Raw genomic sequence first — 13,777 nt, 5'->3', positions numbered from 1 at the left:
GGCCATCAGATGGGTTTGGTGCAGGTGGGAGTCCTAAGGCTGGTCCCTCCTGACCTACATCTGCATAAGTCTCGTCTCCTGTAGAGAGGTTGCCAGAAGTGGTCATGACATCACCCATAAAAACTATAATCTGTGGAATGGGCCTAAGTAAGCAACACCAGTCTGTACTAGGGATGAGGAGTCAAGAAAGTTGCTGGGCCAAGCCACATTGTGTCCAGGCAAGGTGTTAGCCTCTTGTTTGTCAACTAAATATATCCTCAAAAGTCCCTACTTCACAAGAAACAGTGGTTCATCTGCCTATGTCTGGGAAAAAGACAAAGTAGGGAATGGTTTGGAAGTTCAGCTACCCAGAACAGTCTCTGAGTTTTATCTCCTTTGCAGATTCACATACATTGGAGATGATGAACCGGCCCCGTTGCTCCCTTCCGGACATCATTGGGACTTCTGAGTTGATGCGTCGCCGGCGCAGGAGGAGACGTTATGCTCTCAGTGACACCATCTGGAAAAAGAAGGATCTGACATGGCGGTAAGTCAACCCCATCCACGATTCCACCCCCTTCATCCAGCAAGTAAAGTTCAGGAAGATAAAGCCATGAGCTTTCTTGTTTCTCTATGTTTCCCAATCTTTCAGCTTTCCTAACATCAGCTTTTTGAATATTTAATTTCCTGTCATTGTGTCCTCCTGTGGTTTATATTCACCTCATTGCACTGAGTTTTCTCAGCCTTTTATTTTCTATCTTACTCGAATTCCCATTTTCTTTACTGTAACTGACTGTTCCCATTCTGTCACATTTCTGATCTTATTAATCTTCACCATGTCAAAAGGTTCTTTTACAATACGAATACCCTTCATTTCTGTTACTTCATTTTGTTTTCCCACTGCAGCATTCGTTCTTTCCCCCTCTCCTCCAACTTGCCACACGATCACATCCGGAACCTTCTCTTCTATGCCTTCCGGGCCTGGAGCAACACCTCAGCATTGACTTTTCGGGAGGTGCACTCTGAAGATGCTGACATTCTGGTGGACTTCAGCCGCTCCTACCATGACGATGGGTACCCCTTTGATGGACCTGGAGGCACCTTGGCCCATGCCTTTTTCCCTGGTGAACACCCTATTTCTGGTGATACCCATTTTGATGATGAAGAGACATGGATCTATGACCCAGAGAACATAGCACCAGGTTTGCTCAGAACTACAGACCTTCTCTGGGGGAACGTAGGGGGCGTAGGGAAGAAAGTTCTCACAGGTAAAATTTCCCCCTTTCTCTCCTGCTGTTAGGTAGGGGCACAGATCTCTTTGCTGTAGCAGTGCATGAGTTTGGTCACGCTCTGGGGCTGGCTCACTCTTCGGCCAAGGAGTCCATCATGATCCCTTATTATCAGGGCCCTGTTGGACTGCCCCACAAGTATCAGCTCCCTCTAGACGACGTCATGGGGATTGAACAAATGTATGGTGAGTAGTTCACATGCTCTCAGGAAAGTAGGCCCTTTGGTAGCTGTCAGCAACACCTTCCTTCTTTCTTTCTGATTTAGTGTTCTTTTCTCCTTCCCTCATTTTAGAGCCAGTTTGGTGTAGTGGTTAAGTGTGCAGACTCTTATCTGGGAGAACCAGGTTTGATTTCCCACTCCTCCACTTGCACCTGCTGGAATGGCCTTGGGTCAACCATAGCTCTTGCAGAGGTTGTCCTTGAAAGCGCAGCTGCTGTGAGAGCCTTCTCAGCCCCACCCACCTCACAGGGTGTCTGTTGTGGGGGAAGACGATAAAGGAGACTGTAAGCCGCTCTGAGTCTCTGAATTCAGAGAAGGGTGGGGTATAAATCTGCAATTCTTCTTCTTCTTTTAGAGTTACAAGGTCTGTGTTGGAAAATAACTAAAGACTTTGGGGGTGGAGTCAGGAGAGGGCAGGGTTTGGGGAGGGGAGGGGAAGAGCCTCAGCATGGTATAGTGCCACAGAGTGCACCCTTCAAAGTAGCCATTTTCTCCAGTGGAGCTGATCTCTGCCAGCTGAAGATCAGTTATCAAAGCGGGAGAATCCCAGGCCTCACCTGGAAGCTGGTAACCCTACCTCATTTGCAGCCTTGTTTCTCTTCCCTTTCTTTAATCAAATAAAACAGCCCTATCAGTTGTCAACCAGTGAACTGTACACAGTGACAGTTGCCAACTCTGAGTTGAGTAATCCTTGGAGATTTGGGGGGTGAAGCCTGGGGAAGGCACAGTACACTGCCATATCAAATCAACCATTTTCTCCAGGGGAACTGATCTCCATCTCCTGGAGAGCAGTTATAACTCCAGGAGGTCTCTAGGCCCCACCTGGAGGTTGGTAACCTATGCACAACACAATAAACTGCAGTTAGCTAAAATATAAGATCACTTGAAGAACAACTAAAAAGGAGGCAGCTCAATGGGTTTCAAAGGCAAGGGGAATTGGCCCCCTAGTAACTCGCATGTTGTTTTAAAACACATCAGAGCGTTGTAAAGAGCAAGTACGTCTGAGTAGTTTGTCATCTCCCTTAGTGTCTTCCTCTTTTTCCTCCATCTGTTTTCTACTTTTTTTCATTATTTCATTTGTTTACTATTTCTGTCTTCAGCTTTCAAAGCTCTTCCTGTCACAGAATCGGAAGCAAAAAAAATAAATTGCCCCACAAAAGAGAATCTCTTTGTCTCCTGGTTTTTTTGGTCTTCCACGCAGTCATAAAAAATGCTATCTTTATTTACTTTGGGTTTGGGTCAGACTGGTCTGCACTTTGTCTTTTAACACGCTCCTTCCCTGCAGGCAAGCGCCACCCTGGTTCCCATCCAGATGACAGCCCAGCATTACCGGTTCCTACAGTGCCCCCCATCCCTGACCTACCGCCATACCAGCCAACACAACAGTGAGTGTGGCCTTCCCTATATCAGATGATAATCTTCTTAACTCTAGTTTGGTGTAGTGGTTAAGTGCATGGACTCTTATCTGGGAGAACCGGGTTTGATTCCCCACTCCTCCACTTGCACCTGCTGGAATGGCCTTGGGTCAGCCATAGCTTATCGCAGGAGTTGTCCTTGAAAGGCAGCTGCTGTAAGAGCTCTCTCAGCCCCACCCACCTCACCGTGTGTCTGTTGCAGGGGGAGAAGTTATAGGAGATTGTAAGTCGCTGAGTCTCTGATTCAAAGAGAAGGGCGGGGTATAAATCTGCAGTTCTTCTTCTTCCCTCCCTTGGTGCTTGTCATCATGCTAGACACTGAGCCAAAATTGGAGCAAGATCCAGACAAGACCATTCCAAACTAAGAAAGCAAAATCAATAGTAAACTGGTGAGATCTGAGCCCAGGATCAGAGCATCCAGTTAAGCAGAGCTGGATTGATGCACAAAACTACATTTTGGAGCCTCAGATTATGAGGAGGTAGGGTCTCTGCACTGTAACAAAACCCTAAAAATCACATGCAAACAAAAGTATTGGGAGGGCTACAGTGATTGTGTAGGGTTTTCAACACAAGAGTCAAACAGAGGTGGCTTCCCATTGCCTGCCTCTGTTTAGCAACCCTGGACTTCCTTGATGGTCTCCCATCCAAATACTGACCTGGGTCAACCTTGCTTGGCTTCTGACATCTGACTCAGATCAGGCTAGGCTGGGTTGCTCAGGTGAGGGCTGATAGTGCTACAGGGCCTCTCAAACTTGACACAGCTTAGCATTTAATTTGTTCCTTCTGCCAAATCAGCTTAAAGCAGGAATGTGGAACACACTCTACAGCCAGATGAATTATGTAGAGGCACAGCAGGGTCCAACAGAAAAGGAATATGGAATGGGAATGGACAACAGAACCTCCTTCTGATGGTCTGAACACACTCTGTACCCCTTTTATATACCCCAGTTCAGGGCTTTTTTTTTTAGCAGGACTGCACAGGAATGCAGTTCTGGTTGGCTTGATGCCAGGGGGTGTGGCCTGACATGCAAATGAGTTCCTGCTGGGCTTTTTCTACAAAAAAAGCTCTTTCCCACTGCAACCAATAGAAGATGAACGGCTACAGGTAGGAAGGTGGAGTCATAGAAAGTAAGTAGACAGTAGAGTTGCCAGCTAGGTTGGCAAATAACTGGAGATTTTTGGGGTGGAAGCCTGAGGAGTAGGGTTACCAGCCTCCAGGTGGTGGCTGGAAATCTCCCACAATTACCACTGATCTCGAGGAGACAGAGATCAGTTCATCTGGAGAAAATGGCCACTATGGAAGGTGGATTCTGTAGCACTGGAGTCCCTCCCCTTCCCAAGCCCCGCCCTCCTCAGGCTCCAACCTCAAAATCTCCAGGTATTCCCAACCTGGACCTGGTAACCCTACTGAGGGTGGTGCTTGGGAAGGGGAGGGTCTTCAACGGGGTAAAATGCCATAGAGTCCACCTTTTAAAGTGACCATTTGATCCACATGAACTGATCCTGTCAACTGGAGATCAGTTGTAATCCCAGGAGTTCTCCAGATACCACCTGAAGGTTGGCAACCCTAGACTATGATGACTGTGAGTGATTCAGAAAAGTTATGAAGTCTCTTCAGTTCCACTAGCCTGATTTTATCAGAACTGCATAATGATGGCCAACGTCGATCAATGGTTACAGTGGTGAACGTTGGTCTCTAAGGCTCAAATTTCAGCCAAGCTATGAGGGCACTGGACATGAGGAAACTGCTTTCTTACCTTCATTCCCTCTTTGTTTGTTTTTTGTTTTTTTAAATAATAAAAAGCTTTATTAATATAAAGTTCAAGATACAAGTATGAAAATGCATCGGCAGATGTGTAGTATGTACCCATATACAGCGGGAAGATGGATATAAACAGAGTTAGTTATTAAAATACAGGTTACAACAACAGTTGACATGACATCAGTATAGCATGATATGGGTCATTAGGATTTTTGCTGTCCTTTGAGACCTTGTCAATAAAGGGACGCCATTTACACACAAAGTCCAGAGAAGCAGATTGGGAGGTGTTACGAGGATCTAAATCATGAGTGAGTTTATCTAAGACAAAGTAGTCCCACAGCTTTAGCCACCATGCCTGCCTTGATGGAGGATTTTGCTGTTTCCAAACCGAGGCGATTGCATCCCTCTTTGTGCTCTGTGGAGTATGTTAGTGACCTAAGGAGGGCTGGAAAACTAAACTTTCCTGGGGGGAACCTCAAGAGTTTCCTGCTGACCCTAATGGGGCTAGAGGACCCACATGGAGGTTCCACAGCTTCCTACTAAACTGAAACAAGCCCTTAACGGTCTTTCCTCTTCCTTTCAGCACACACCCGCGATCACCTGACCGTTGCAAGGCTCATTTTGACGCCATCGCCAACATCCGTGGGGAAATGTTCTTCTTCAAGCGTAAGAATGCTTTTTCTGGAATAGTAGGCATGCAGGGGGAGAGGAAGTTCAAGGTTCATGGCCCGTTGTCAGCCTACTAGTTGAGCCAACCAGCCTTGCTTGATGTGGGCAAGTGGGGACACTCTATTACCCATTCCTTCTCTATACTGCAGGCCATTTTATGTCATTATTTATTTTTCTGGTGCTGCCACTGCATGGGAAGCTGCCTTATGTGGAATCAGATCAGAGGTTTACTGCCTCAGGGTCATCCACTTTGGCAGTGGCTCTCTTGCCCCTCAGAGGGCAAAAGGACTTTCTCAGTATTGGCTGCCTAAGACTCTTTTAACTGGAGATGCCAGAGATTTTGAACCTTCTGCATGCCAAGCAAATGCTCTGCCAGTGGGCTACAGCCTCTCAGCAAGGCAGTGTAACTCTTTGAATTAGTTTCAGCTTACGAAGGTTGGTTGGAGATGGGTGGGTATAGATTTCTGGATCTTGCCAAACTCCCAGGCCAATGGTGTTCTTCTCACCTGGAGAGGGTAAGTCCAGCACAACACTATTCCTGTCAACGTGAAGAGCACGCAGACTCCTTAGTCAGCTCCGGTTATATTATCTTTTGTACAGAGCCAATTTGGTGTAGTGGTTAAGTGTGTGGACTCTTATCTGGGAGAACCAGGTTTGATTCCCCACTCCTACACATACACCTGCTGATGTGACCTTGGGTCAGCCACAAGTTCTCTCAAGGCTGTTCTGCTCAACAGCAGTTCTGTGAGAGCTCTCTCAGCCCCACCTACCTCACAGGGTACCTGTTGTAGGGGAGGGAGGTGAAGGAGATTGTAAGCCACTCTGAGATTCAGAGTGAAGGGCAGGTTATAAATCCAGTATCATCTTCTTCTATCTTCTGCCTTGCATTCCATTCCCTAGTGCAACATGACAACTCTGATCAGGGACAGCTACTCATCTTTGGTGGGGCGTTCTTTCTGTTCAAATTCTGTTTCTTTTGAAAGTTGTGGGTTTGGAAGGGGCAGGGCAGAGGCTTGTTTTCTGACCTAATTGACGGCACCACCCTACCTTTCAAAGAAAAACACTTCTGGAGGATGCAGCCAAGCCGCAACCTGGTTTCTCTGGAGCCGGCGCAGACGCTGAGGTTCTGGAACGGTCTCCCACAGGATTTCAAGGCCATTGACGCAGTGTACGAACGCATCAATGACAGCCAGATTGTATTCTTTATTGGTGAGTGTGGCAGTGGGGTAGTGTGCAATGGGATTGGACTGGAGGCCTCTCTGGAAAGACAGAACAGCCTAATGTTTAAAAAGGGTGAGGTGTGGTGAATGATGTGGGGGGAGAGGAAGCCATGTGTTCTGGCTTTTATGTATTTATTTGCAACCCTAAGCATTTGGGCACCCTTAAATCATTAAAAAAAAACCCATCTGCAAAAGGCTGATAGTTGCAATGCAGTCCAGCCAACCGCAATATAGTGCAACCAGCTGCAGAGCAAGGGATGCACAAGTTAGCCTGCTTGGAGGCCTTGTGAAGAACTTTTTTCTTTTTTCCTATGCTCTCTCATTGCTCTTGGGAGGGAAGGCAGCAACACTATCGTGGTACAACACGATCCTGTCAGATCTTGGAAGCTAAGCAGGGTCAGTCCTGAATAGTACTTGGATGGGAGACCACCAAGAAAGACCCTGCAGAGGAAAGCAGTGTCAAGCCACCTCTGCTTCTCACTGGCCTTGAAAGCCCCATGCTGGGGTTGCCATAAAATCAGCTGTGACTTGAAAGCACTTTATACATACCCACACGGAGACAGACTGCTCTTAAATGTAATAAATGGACTTGAACGTTAGGTGTGTTAATGCATTCGCTGTTGTATCATTGACAGCTGACAGTTTTAGTTGAGGTTTTTGGGATGGGTTAGAGGTTCTTCTTGTGTGCATTTTGCCTTCTGTTATTTTAAGATCAGTTTTAAAAATTTGTATAACATCTCAAATGCACTCAGATATAGAAAGCAATTTATAAAAAAAACACACCCACTTCGGGGAAATGTGTAGTAGGGGGAAATGAGAAGGTTAAAATAGCTTTTTTCAGAATGCGTCATGTACTTGACAGCATTCATTTACATGAACCTGCTAAGGTTTCTGCCAGCTGTCTCCTCTTTGCTCAGCATTCTTCCTTTCCCTGCCCTTTCAGGATCATACTACTGGGCCTTCCATGAGACTCGGGTCAATCCAGGCTACCCCCGTCCTGTATCGGATCTTGGTCTTCCTGCTAACACCATTGTGGGGGCTGCGTTTGTCTGGCCTCACAATGGCAAGACGTACCTCTTAGAAGGGAACCGGTACTGGCGCTATGATGATCAGATGGGACATGTGGAACCAGGGTACCCCAAGTCCGTCAATCTTTGGGAAGGGGTACCCACAGATCTGGATGATGTCACTCGCTGGAATGATGGTAGGTTTTGGAAGAAACATTCTCCCAGCAGAGAGTCTGAAACAAACTTTTTTTGCCCTTTTGGGGCACATGGTCTATTTATTTATTTATCTAAGCATTTATGTCCCACATTTCCTCATGGATCAAAGCGGCTTACAATATTAAAAACCACAAATAAAACAGTTATAAAATGGTGGGACATAATTATACTGCACATCGTTGACATATTGTAAGCATCCACTGAAGGACTCAGGCTGTGATGCAGAATCCTTACCATTAAATCCAAAGAGAATTTTTGAGCTCTCCTGGTTGCAAATACTAATCTGACAAAACTTTGTTCCACTTTGCAAATGAATCCTCAAAAGATAGAAGGGTCCCATGCTCTTTAACTTGTTCATAAATGATTTGTAGTTGGGAGTGAGCAGCGAAGTGGCCAAGTTTGCAGATGACACTAAATTGTTCAGGGTGGTGAGAACCAGAGAGGATTGTGAGGAACTCCAAAGGGATCTGTTGAGGCTGAGTGAGTGGGCGTCAACGTGGCAGATGAGGTTCAATGTGGCCAAGTGCAAAGTAATGCCCATTGGAGCCAAGAATCCCAGCTGCAAATACAAGTTGATGGGGTGTGAACTGGCAGAGACTGACCAAGAGAGAGATCTTGGGGTCGTGGTAAATAACTCACTGAAAATGTCAAGACAGTGTGCGATTGCAATAAAAAAGGCCAACGCCATGCTGGGAATTATTAGGAAGGGAATTGAAAACAAATCAGCCAGTATCATAATGCCCCTGTATAAATCGATGATGCAATCTCATTTGGAATACTGTGTGCAATTCTGGTCACCGCACCTCAAAAATAATATTATAGCATTGGAAAAAGTCCAGAAAAGGGCAACTAGAATGATTAAAGGGTTGGAACACTTTCCCTATGAAGAAAGGTTAAAACGCTTGGGGCTCTTTAGCTTGGAGAAACGTCAACTGCAGGGTGACATGATAGAGGTTTACAAGATAATGCATGGGATGGAGAAAGTAGAGAAAGAAGTACTTTTCTCCCTTTCTCACAATACAAGAACTCGTGGGCATTCGATGAAATTGCTGAGCAGTCAGGTTAAAACGGATAAAAGGAAGTACTTCTTCACCCAAAGGGTTAACATGTGGAATTCACTGCCACAGGAGGTGGTGGCGGCTACAAGCATAGACAGCTTCAAGAGGGGGTTAGATAAAAATATGGAGCAGAGGTCCATCAGTGGCTATTAGCCTCAGTGTGTGTGTATATATATATAACTTTTTTTGGCCACTGTGTGACACAGAGTGTTGGACTGGATGGGCCATTGGCCTGATCCAACATGGCTTCTCTTATGTTCTTATGATTCTCTTATTGGCCGGTCTTGACATCCACAGAAATAATTTTTTTTAAAAACCTCTTCAAAAATTTCAGTGCCCCATCATCTATAGTGAATTCTGACTCCCCACAGGTAACTAGGAAAGTCACTACAGGCCTGCCATTCAGCTTAAAAGCCAGCCCAAGCAAAAAGTCTTGCACTGCAAACTGAAATAACTACAGTGGGAGGGGAATCTGACTTCTGATGAGCAGTCACAGGAAAAAATTATGTTCACTTAGGGAAATTTGCTGCAAAAATCTTTATTTAAGGGGGAAATTGTTAATTGCAAAGCAGGATGACAGGGTGACACACAGCAGGAACTAGGGTTGCCAGCCTCCAGGTGGGGCCTGGAGATCTGATTTTCCAACTGATCTCCAGCTGGCAGAAATCAGCTCCCCTGGAGAAAAATGGCTGCTTTGAAGGACAGACTCTATGGCATTGTACCATGTTGAGGTCCCTCCCCTCTCCAAACTCCACCCTCTCCCAGATCCACCCCCAAAGTTTCCAGATATTTGGCAACCCACATCTGGCAACACTAGGAAGGGCAGCCACCCCACTAGTAAGGGTCTGCATGGGAGGGCCAGGTGCATCCATCCACTCCAGGGTTGCCAATCCCCAGGTGGGGGCAGGGGATCCCCCGGTTTGGAGGCCCTCCCCCCACTTTAGGGTCGTCAGAAAGTGGGGATAGGGGAGGGAAATGTCTGCTGGGAACTCTATTATTCCCTATGGAGATTTATTCCCATAGAAAATCATGGAGAATTGATCTGCGGGTATCTGGGGCTCTGAGGGGGCTGTTTTTTGGGGTAGATGCACCAAATTTTCAATATAGCATCTAGTGCCTCTCCCCAAAATACCCCCCAAGTTTCAAAAAGATTGGACCAGGGGTCCAATTCTATGAGCCCCAAAAGAAGGTGCCCCTATCCTTCATTGTTTCCTATGGAAGGAAGGCATTGAAAAGGTGTGCCGTCCCTTTAAATGTGATGGCCAGAACTCCCTTTGGAGTTCAATTATGCTTGTCACAGCCTTGATCTTGGCTCCATCCCCAAAGTCTCCTGGCTCCACCCCCAAAGTCCCCAGATATTTCTTGAATTGGACTTGGCAACCCTAGTCCACCCGTTTTCCTTATTAGCAACTCCTTCTATCCGTGACCAAAGAGCTGTGAGGACCCAGGCAATCTAACAATAAAAACAAGTTTAATATAAATGCTCAAAAACAATAAGTGGGTTGAAAAACTTTTCAGTGCAACAGTGACTATAGAAACAGTAACTTGGTACAAAGAAACAAAAACCCTGACACAACTACCTAAACATTTCCTTCTTCTAACTTCAAACAAACTCACTCACTTGCCTTGGGCTTGGATGAGGGATCCCTCTCTGGCTGCAACCTGCCTCCAGCTCAGCCTTTTCCATAGAGAACCACCCTGTCTGTAGCTTGGCCTTGTTATGCTTTCCTCCCAGGTCCCACCCCCAGGCAAGTTTTCCCTCCAAAACTGCTTTCACCCAATCAGAGGGACAGAAAGAATCCTGGGAGATGTAGGCCTTGTGGCTACTCCTACCCAGGCTTCTCTGGAGCCTGTAGGCCACACTAGGCCTAAGATTATGACATTGGGTCATCAGCCTGATCTCATCAGATCCCAGAAACTAAGAAGGTCAATCCAGGATAGTTCTTGGATGGGAGACGACCAAGGAAGCCCAGGGTTGCTATGCAGAAGGGCAGGCAATAGCAAACCACCTCTGTTTGTTTCTTGCCTTCAAACCCTATGGGGTTGCTATTAAGACAGCTGAAAATTGATGCCACTTTCCGCCACCAAGCAAGGAACATCCCCGTTTCCCTGATGCCAGTTTGTGCGAAGTATTTGAATGGAAGATAGTCAAGTATAGAAGTCTCCCCAGTGGTGGCTCTGCTGGGACTGATGTCCCCTCCCCCCGATGGCCACAGGCAATCTGATGTTTTCTTTTGCACTCACAACATCTGTTCTTCCAACCCAAGTCCACTTTGTCCTCTTTTGCAGGCAACACGTATTTCTTCAAGGGCACCCAATACTGGGGGTTTTCCGGAGGCAACGTGCAGTCCGACACCGGCTACCCCCGCTCCACCTCCCGAGACTGGATGTATTGCCAGGGGCCCCCTACTTCCGCTCCACCAGCACCCAGGCACGGAGTGGGGGGAGACAAGGGGATGTGCATCTGCCAAGGGTCTGCCGTGAAGCTGGCCCCCCTCTCGGCTTGGATCCTGGCTTTGATCTGGGTTCTATGCTGACCCTTCACCAGCCACCCAAACAGTGCACTTTACTTATTCGAGGAGGAGATCCAATGGTGCAAGGGGGGGTTATTCCCGTGGGAACATCCCCACCCCCCTTTCATGGTGCTCTCATGAATCTCACCTGTGACCTACTTCGACCCTTTGGGCATTTCCTTCCTTGGCTCCACTGCTTAGTTTCCTGTCGGGAAAGATGGCGGGGCACCAGCCTCCCTGGCAGGCAAAAAGGGTTTGTGATTTCTGAAGGGGGAAAGAAGGGTCCTCTGCAGATGCTCAGAGGTGATCCTTGTTTTTGATTACTCCCTACATCACAAGGCTGAGTTCCAGCTCCTGAAGCCTGCTCAGCCCAACTAGCCCATCCTGGTTCAGCCCTCCTGCCCGCTGCTCTTCTTCCCCTCCTGGCTGTCATGTCAAGGCAAGGTGAAGCCTAGAGGTCACCTTAGCCTGTCAGCATCATTGACTGAAAGCTTAATATGCATCCCTCCCCCTTTTCCTTATAAACAGATAAAGATTTCAGGGAGGGGTCCAGTTATCCTGCCCCAAAAAGACGCTGCCTAGGAAGGCACTTGCTTTCCCCCCTGCCCAGATACTTGGGTTGTATACCTGAGAAAAAAAATACACTATACCATTTCAGGATTCAGGTTTGTGTTTTTCCAGGATTCTAGAATCACTCAGGTTCCATTTCTTAGGGGGGATGTGGTGGGAGAGGCAGTGCCCAGTTTTTCAACCAGATGACAGCAAAATTGCAGGGGTGCTAGTACTACTAAGTTTTAAGAGAATTGGACCAAGGGGTCTGATCCTACATCCCCTTTGAACAAGGTGCCCCCGGCCAGCCTACTAGCAGGGGTGCTGACTGGGAGAAAAAGGTGGCCCCGGAAGAGGGCCCCGCCTCCACAAAGGAGAGAGGGAAGGAGAAGGAGCCAGCCAGACTCACAGCTCTGTTGGGCCAGACAAGACCATGAGCAGTGATCAGCCTCCATTTCTGGGCCAACTGGGGGAGCTTGCCATGAGCTGCCTTCCTGTTGCCCAGGAAACCTGTTGAAAGGGAAATAACAGGCCTGGCAGCCTTAAAATGAATGCCCCAGGAATGTATGGGACCCAGGTACTGATATGCCTGAGAATCCCAAAAGGCATTCCTAATACCCAAGTATACTTGAAAATAAAAATAAGGTATTTCCTAGGTGTATATTCAGATAGAATATATCAGAGTGTACTGTGAATTCATTTGGGGGGCAGCCAGGTTTCTATATGAAATACAAGTCAGTGCCTGGAGAATCTTGGCTGGGGCTTCAACTCCCTTTCAGAGCCGCAATTCCAAGAGCAGACAGGAAGTTTGATGGGCCAGTTAATTCAGGTGATTCATCACCAGGGGCAGGAAGTGCATTGATCTCAGATGTTTTTATAATAAAAGCCAAATGGAAACTGTCTTTTTGACTTCTTATTCCAGTCAGACCACTGGTCTATCTAGCTCAGCATTGTCCATGCCGATGGGGTGCTCTTTCCTAGCCCTTGCTACTGGATCCGCCAGGGACTGAATATGGAGCTTCTGCGTGCAAATCTGCTACACCACCAGTAAACCAAGTCCCTTCCTGCCCAGACAGGCTAGGATGGTGCAGTCAGCTTCAGACCTGCCTGCTGCATCTATTTCCATGTTGCTGGGTGTGTGCTTCCAGGAACCTGCAATGTATGTCTCTTCCCACCATGACTTCTTGGGATTTTTGCCTGTTCCTGTAATCTGCAATACAGATTGCCTGATATATCTCAGAAGTTTAGATCAAGGACTGTGGCTGGAAATACTGTTGTGGGGGTGTATATGGGGAGGGCAAGGGACTCCATGCAGAATATAAACTGGGGATCCCGTTGTTTATTTGAATGGGAAAAGAGGAGGAGGTTGGATTTATACCCTGTCCTTCATGCTGAGTCTCAAGAGCAGTTTACAACCTCCTTCCCTTCCTCTCCTCACAACAGACACCCTGTGAAGTAGGTGGGGCTGAGAAAGCCACGAGAGAACTGCTCTTGAGAGAACAGCTCTGACAGAACTGTGACTGATCCAAGGTCACCCAGCTGACTGCATGTGGAGGAGTGGGGAGTCAAACCTGGTTCTCCAGATTAGAGTCTTCCGCTCTTAACCACTGCACCAAACTGTAAAATATAATTGAATTTTATGGACTTTGAATATATCTGTCATCCCACTGCCTTTGTATGGATTCGATAGGCATTTTGGCAGCTTTCTTTCCTTCTGTTGAAAGAAAATGCTCGATGGGAAGACTGACCAGTGGCTAACAGCCATCTGCCAGGCATTAGGCTCGTGGTCCCCAGAGAATCCTTGCAGGGAGAGGAAGTGGGTCCCCTTGGACCTCCACGTAAAGCAAAAGCTTGCAACACCAGCTTGTGGAGCAGGAACC

At 47.2% G+C, this 13,777-nt stretch overlaps 1 protein-coding gene across 1 annotated transcript in view; it reads left to right on the top strand.

The window, feature by feature from the left end:
* MMP25 (matrix metallopeptidase 25) overlaps positions 1–12,799 on the top strand; it is a 29,654-nt gene extending 16,855 nt beyond the window's left edge. The window contains exons 3-10 of the mRNA XM_060255631.1: positions 382–526; positions 886–1,181; positions 1,280–1,453; positions 2,774–2,873; positions 5,249–5,331; positions 6,391–6,543; positions 7,498–7,758; positions 11,125–12,799. Of these exons, the coding sequence (XP_060111614.1) occupies positions 382–526; positions 886–1,181; positions 1,280–1,453; positions 2,774–2,873; positions 5,249–5,331; positions 6,391–6,543; positions 7,498–7,758; positions 11,125–11,372 (1,460 nt within the window). The 3' untranslated portion in view covers positions 11,373–12,799. The remainder of the gene's footprint in view (positions 1–381; positions 527–885; positions 1,182–1,279; positions 1,454–2,773; positions 2,874–5,248; positions 5,332–6,390; positions 6,544–7,497; positions 7,759–11,124) is intronic.
* Positions 12,800–13,777: the final 978 nt, after the last annotated feature.

This window comes from Heteronotia binoei, chromosome 15 (genome assembly GCF_032191835.1).
Source record: "Heteronotia binoei isolate CCM8104 ecotype False Entrance Well chromosome 15, APGP_CSIRO_Hbin_v1, whole genome shotgun sequence".
Taxonomy (NCBI): domain Eukaryota; kingdom Metazoa; phylum Chordata; class Lepidosauria; order Squamata; family Gekkonidae; genus Heteronotia; species Heteronotia binoei.
The sequence above is the reverse complement of the archived record's forward strand: the minus strand, read 5'-3'. Positions and strand labels throughout refer to the sequence as shown.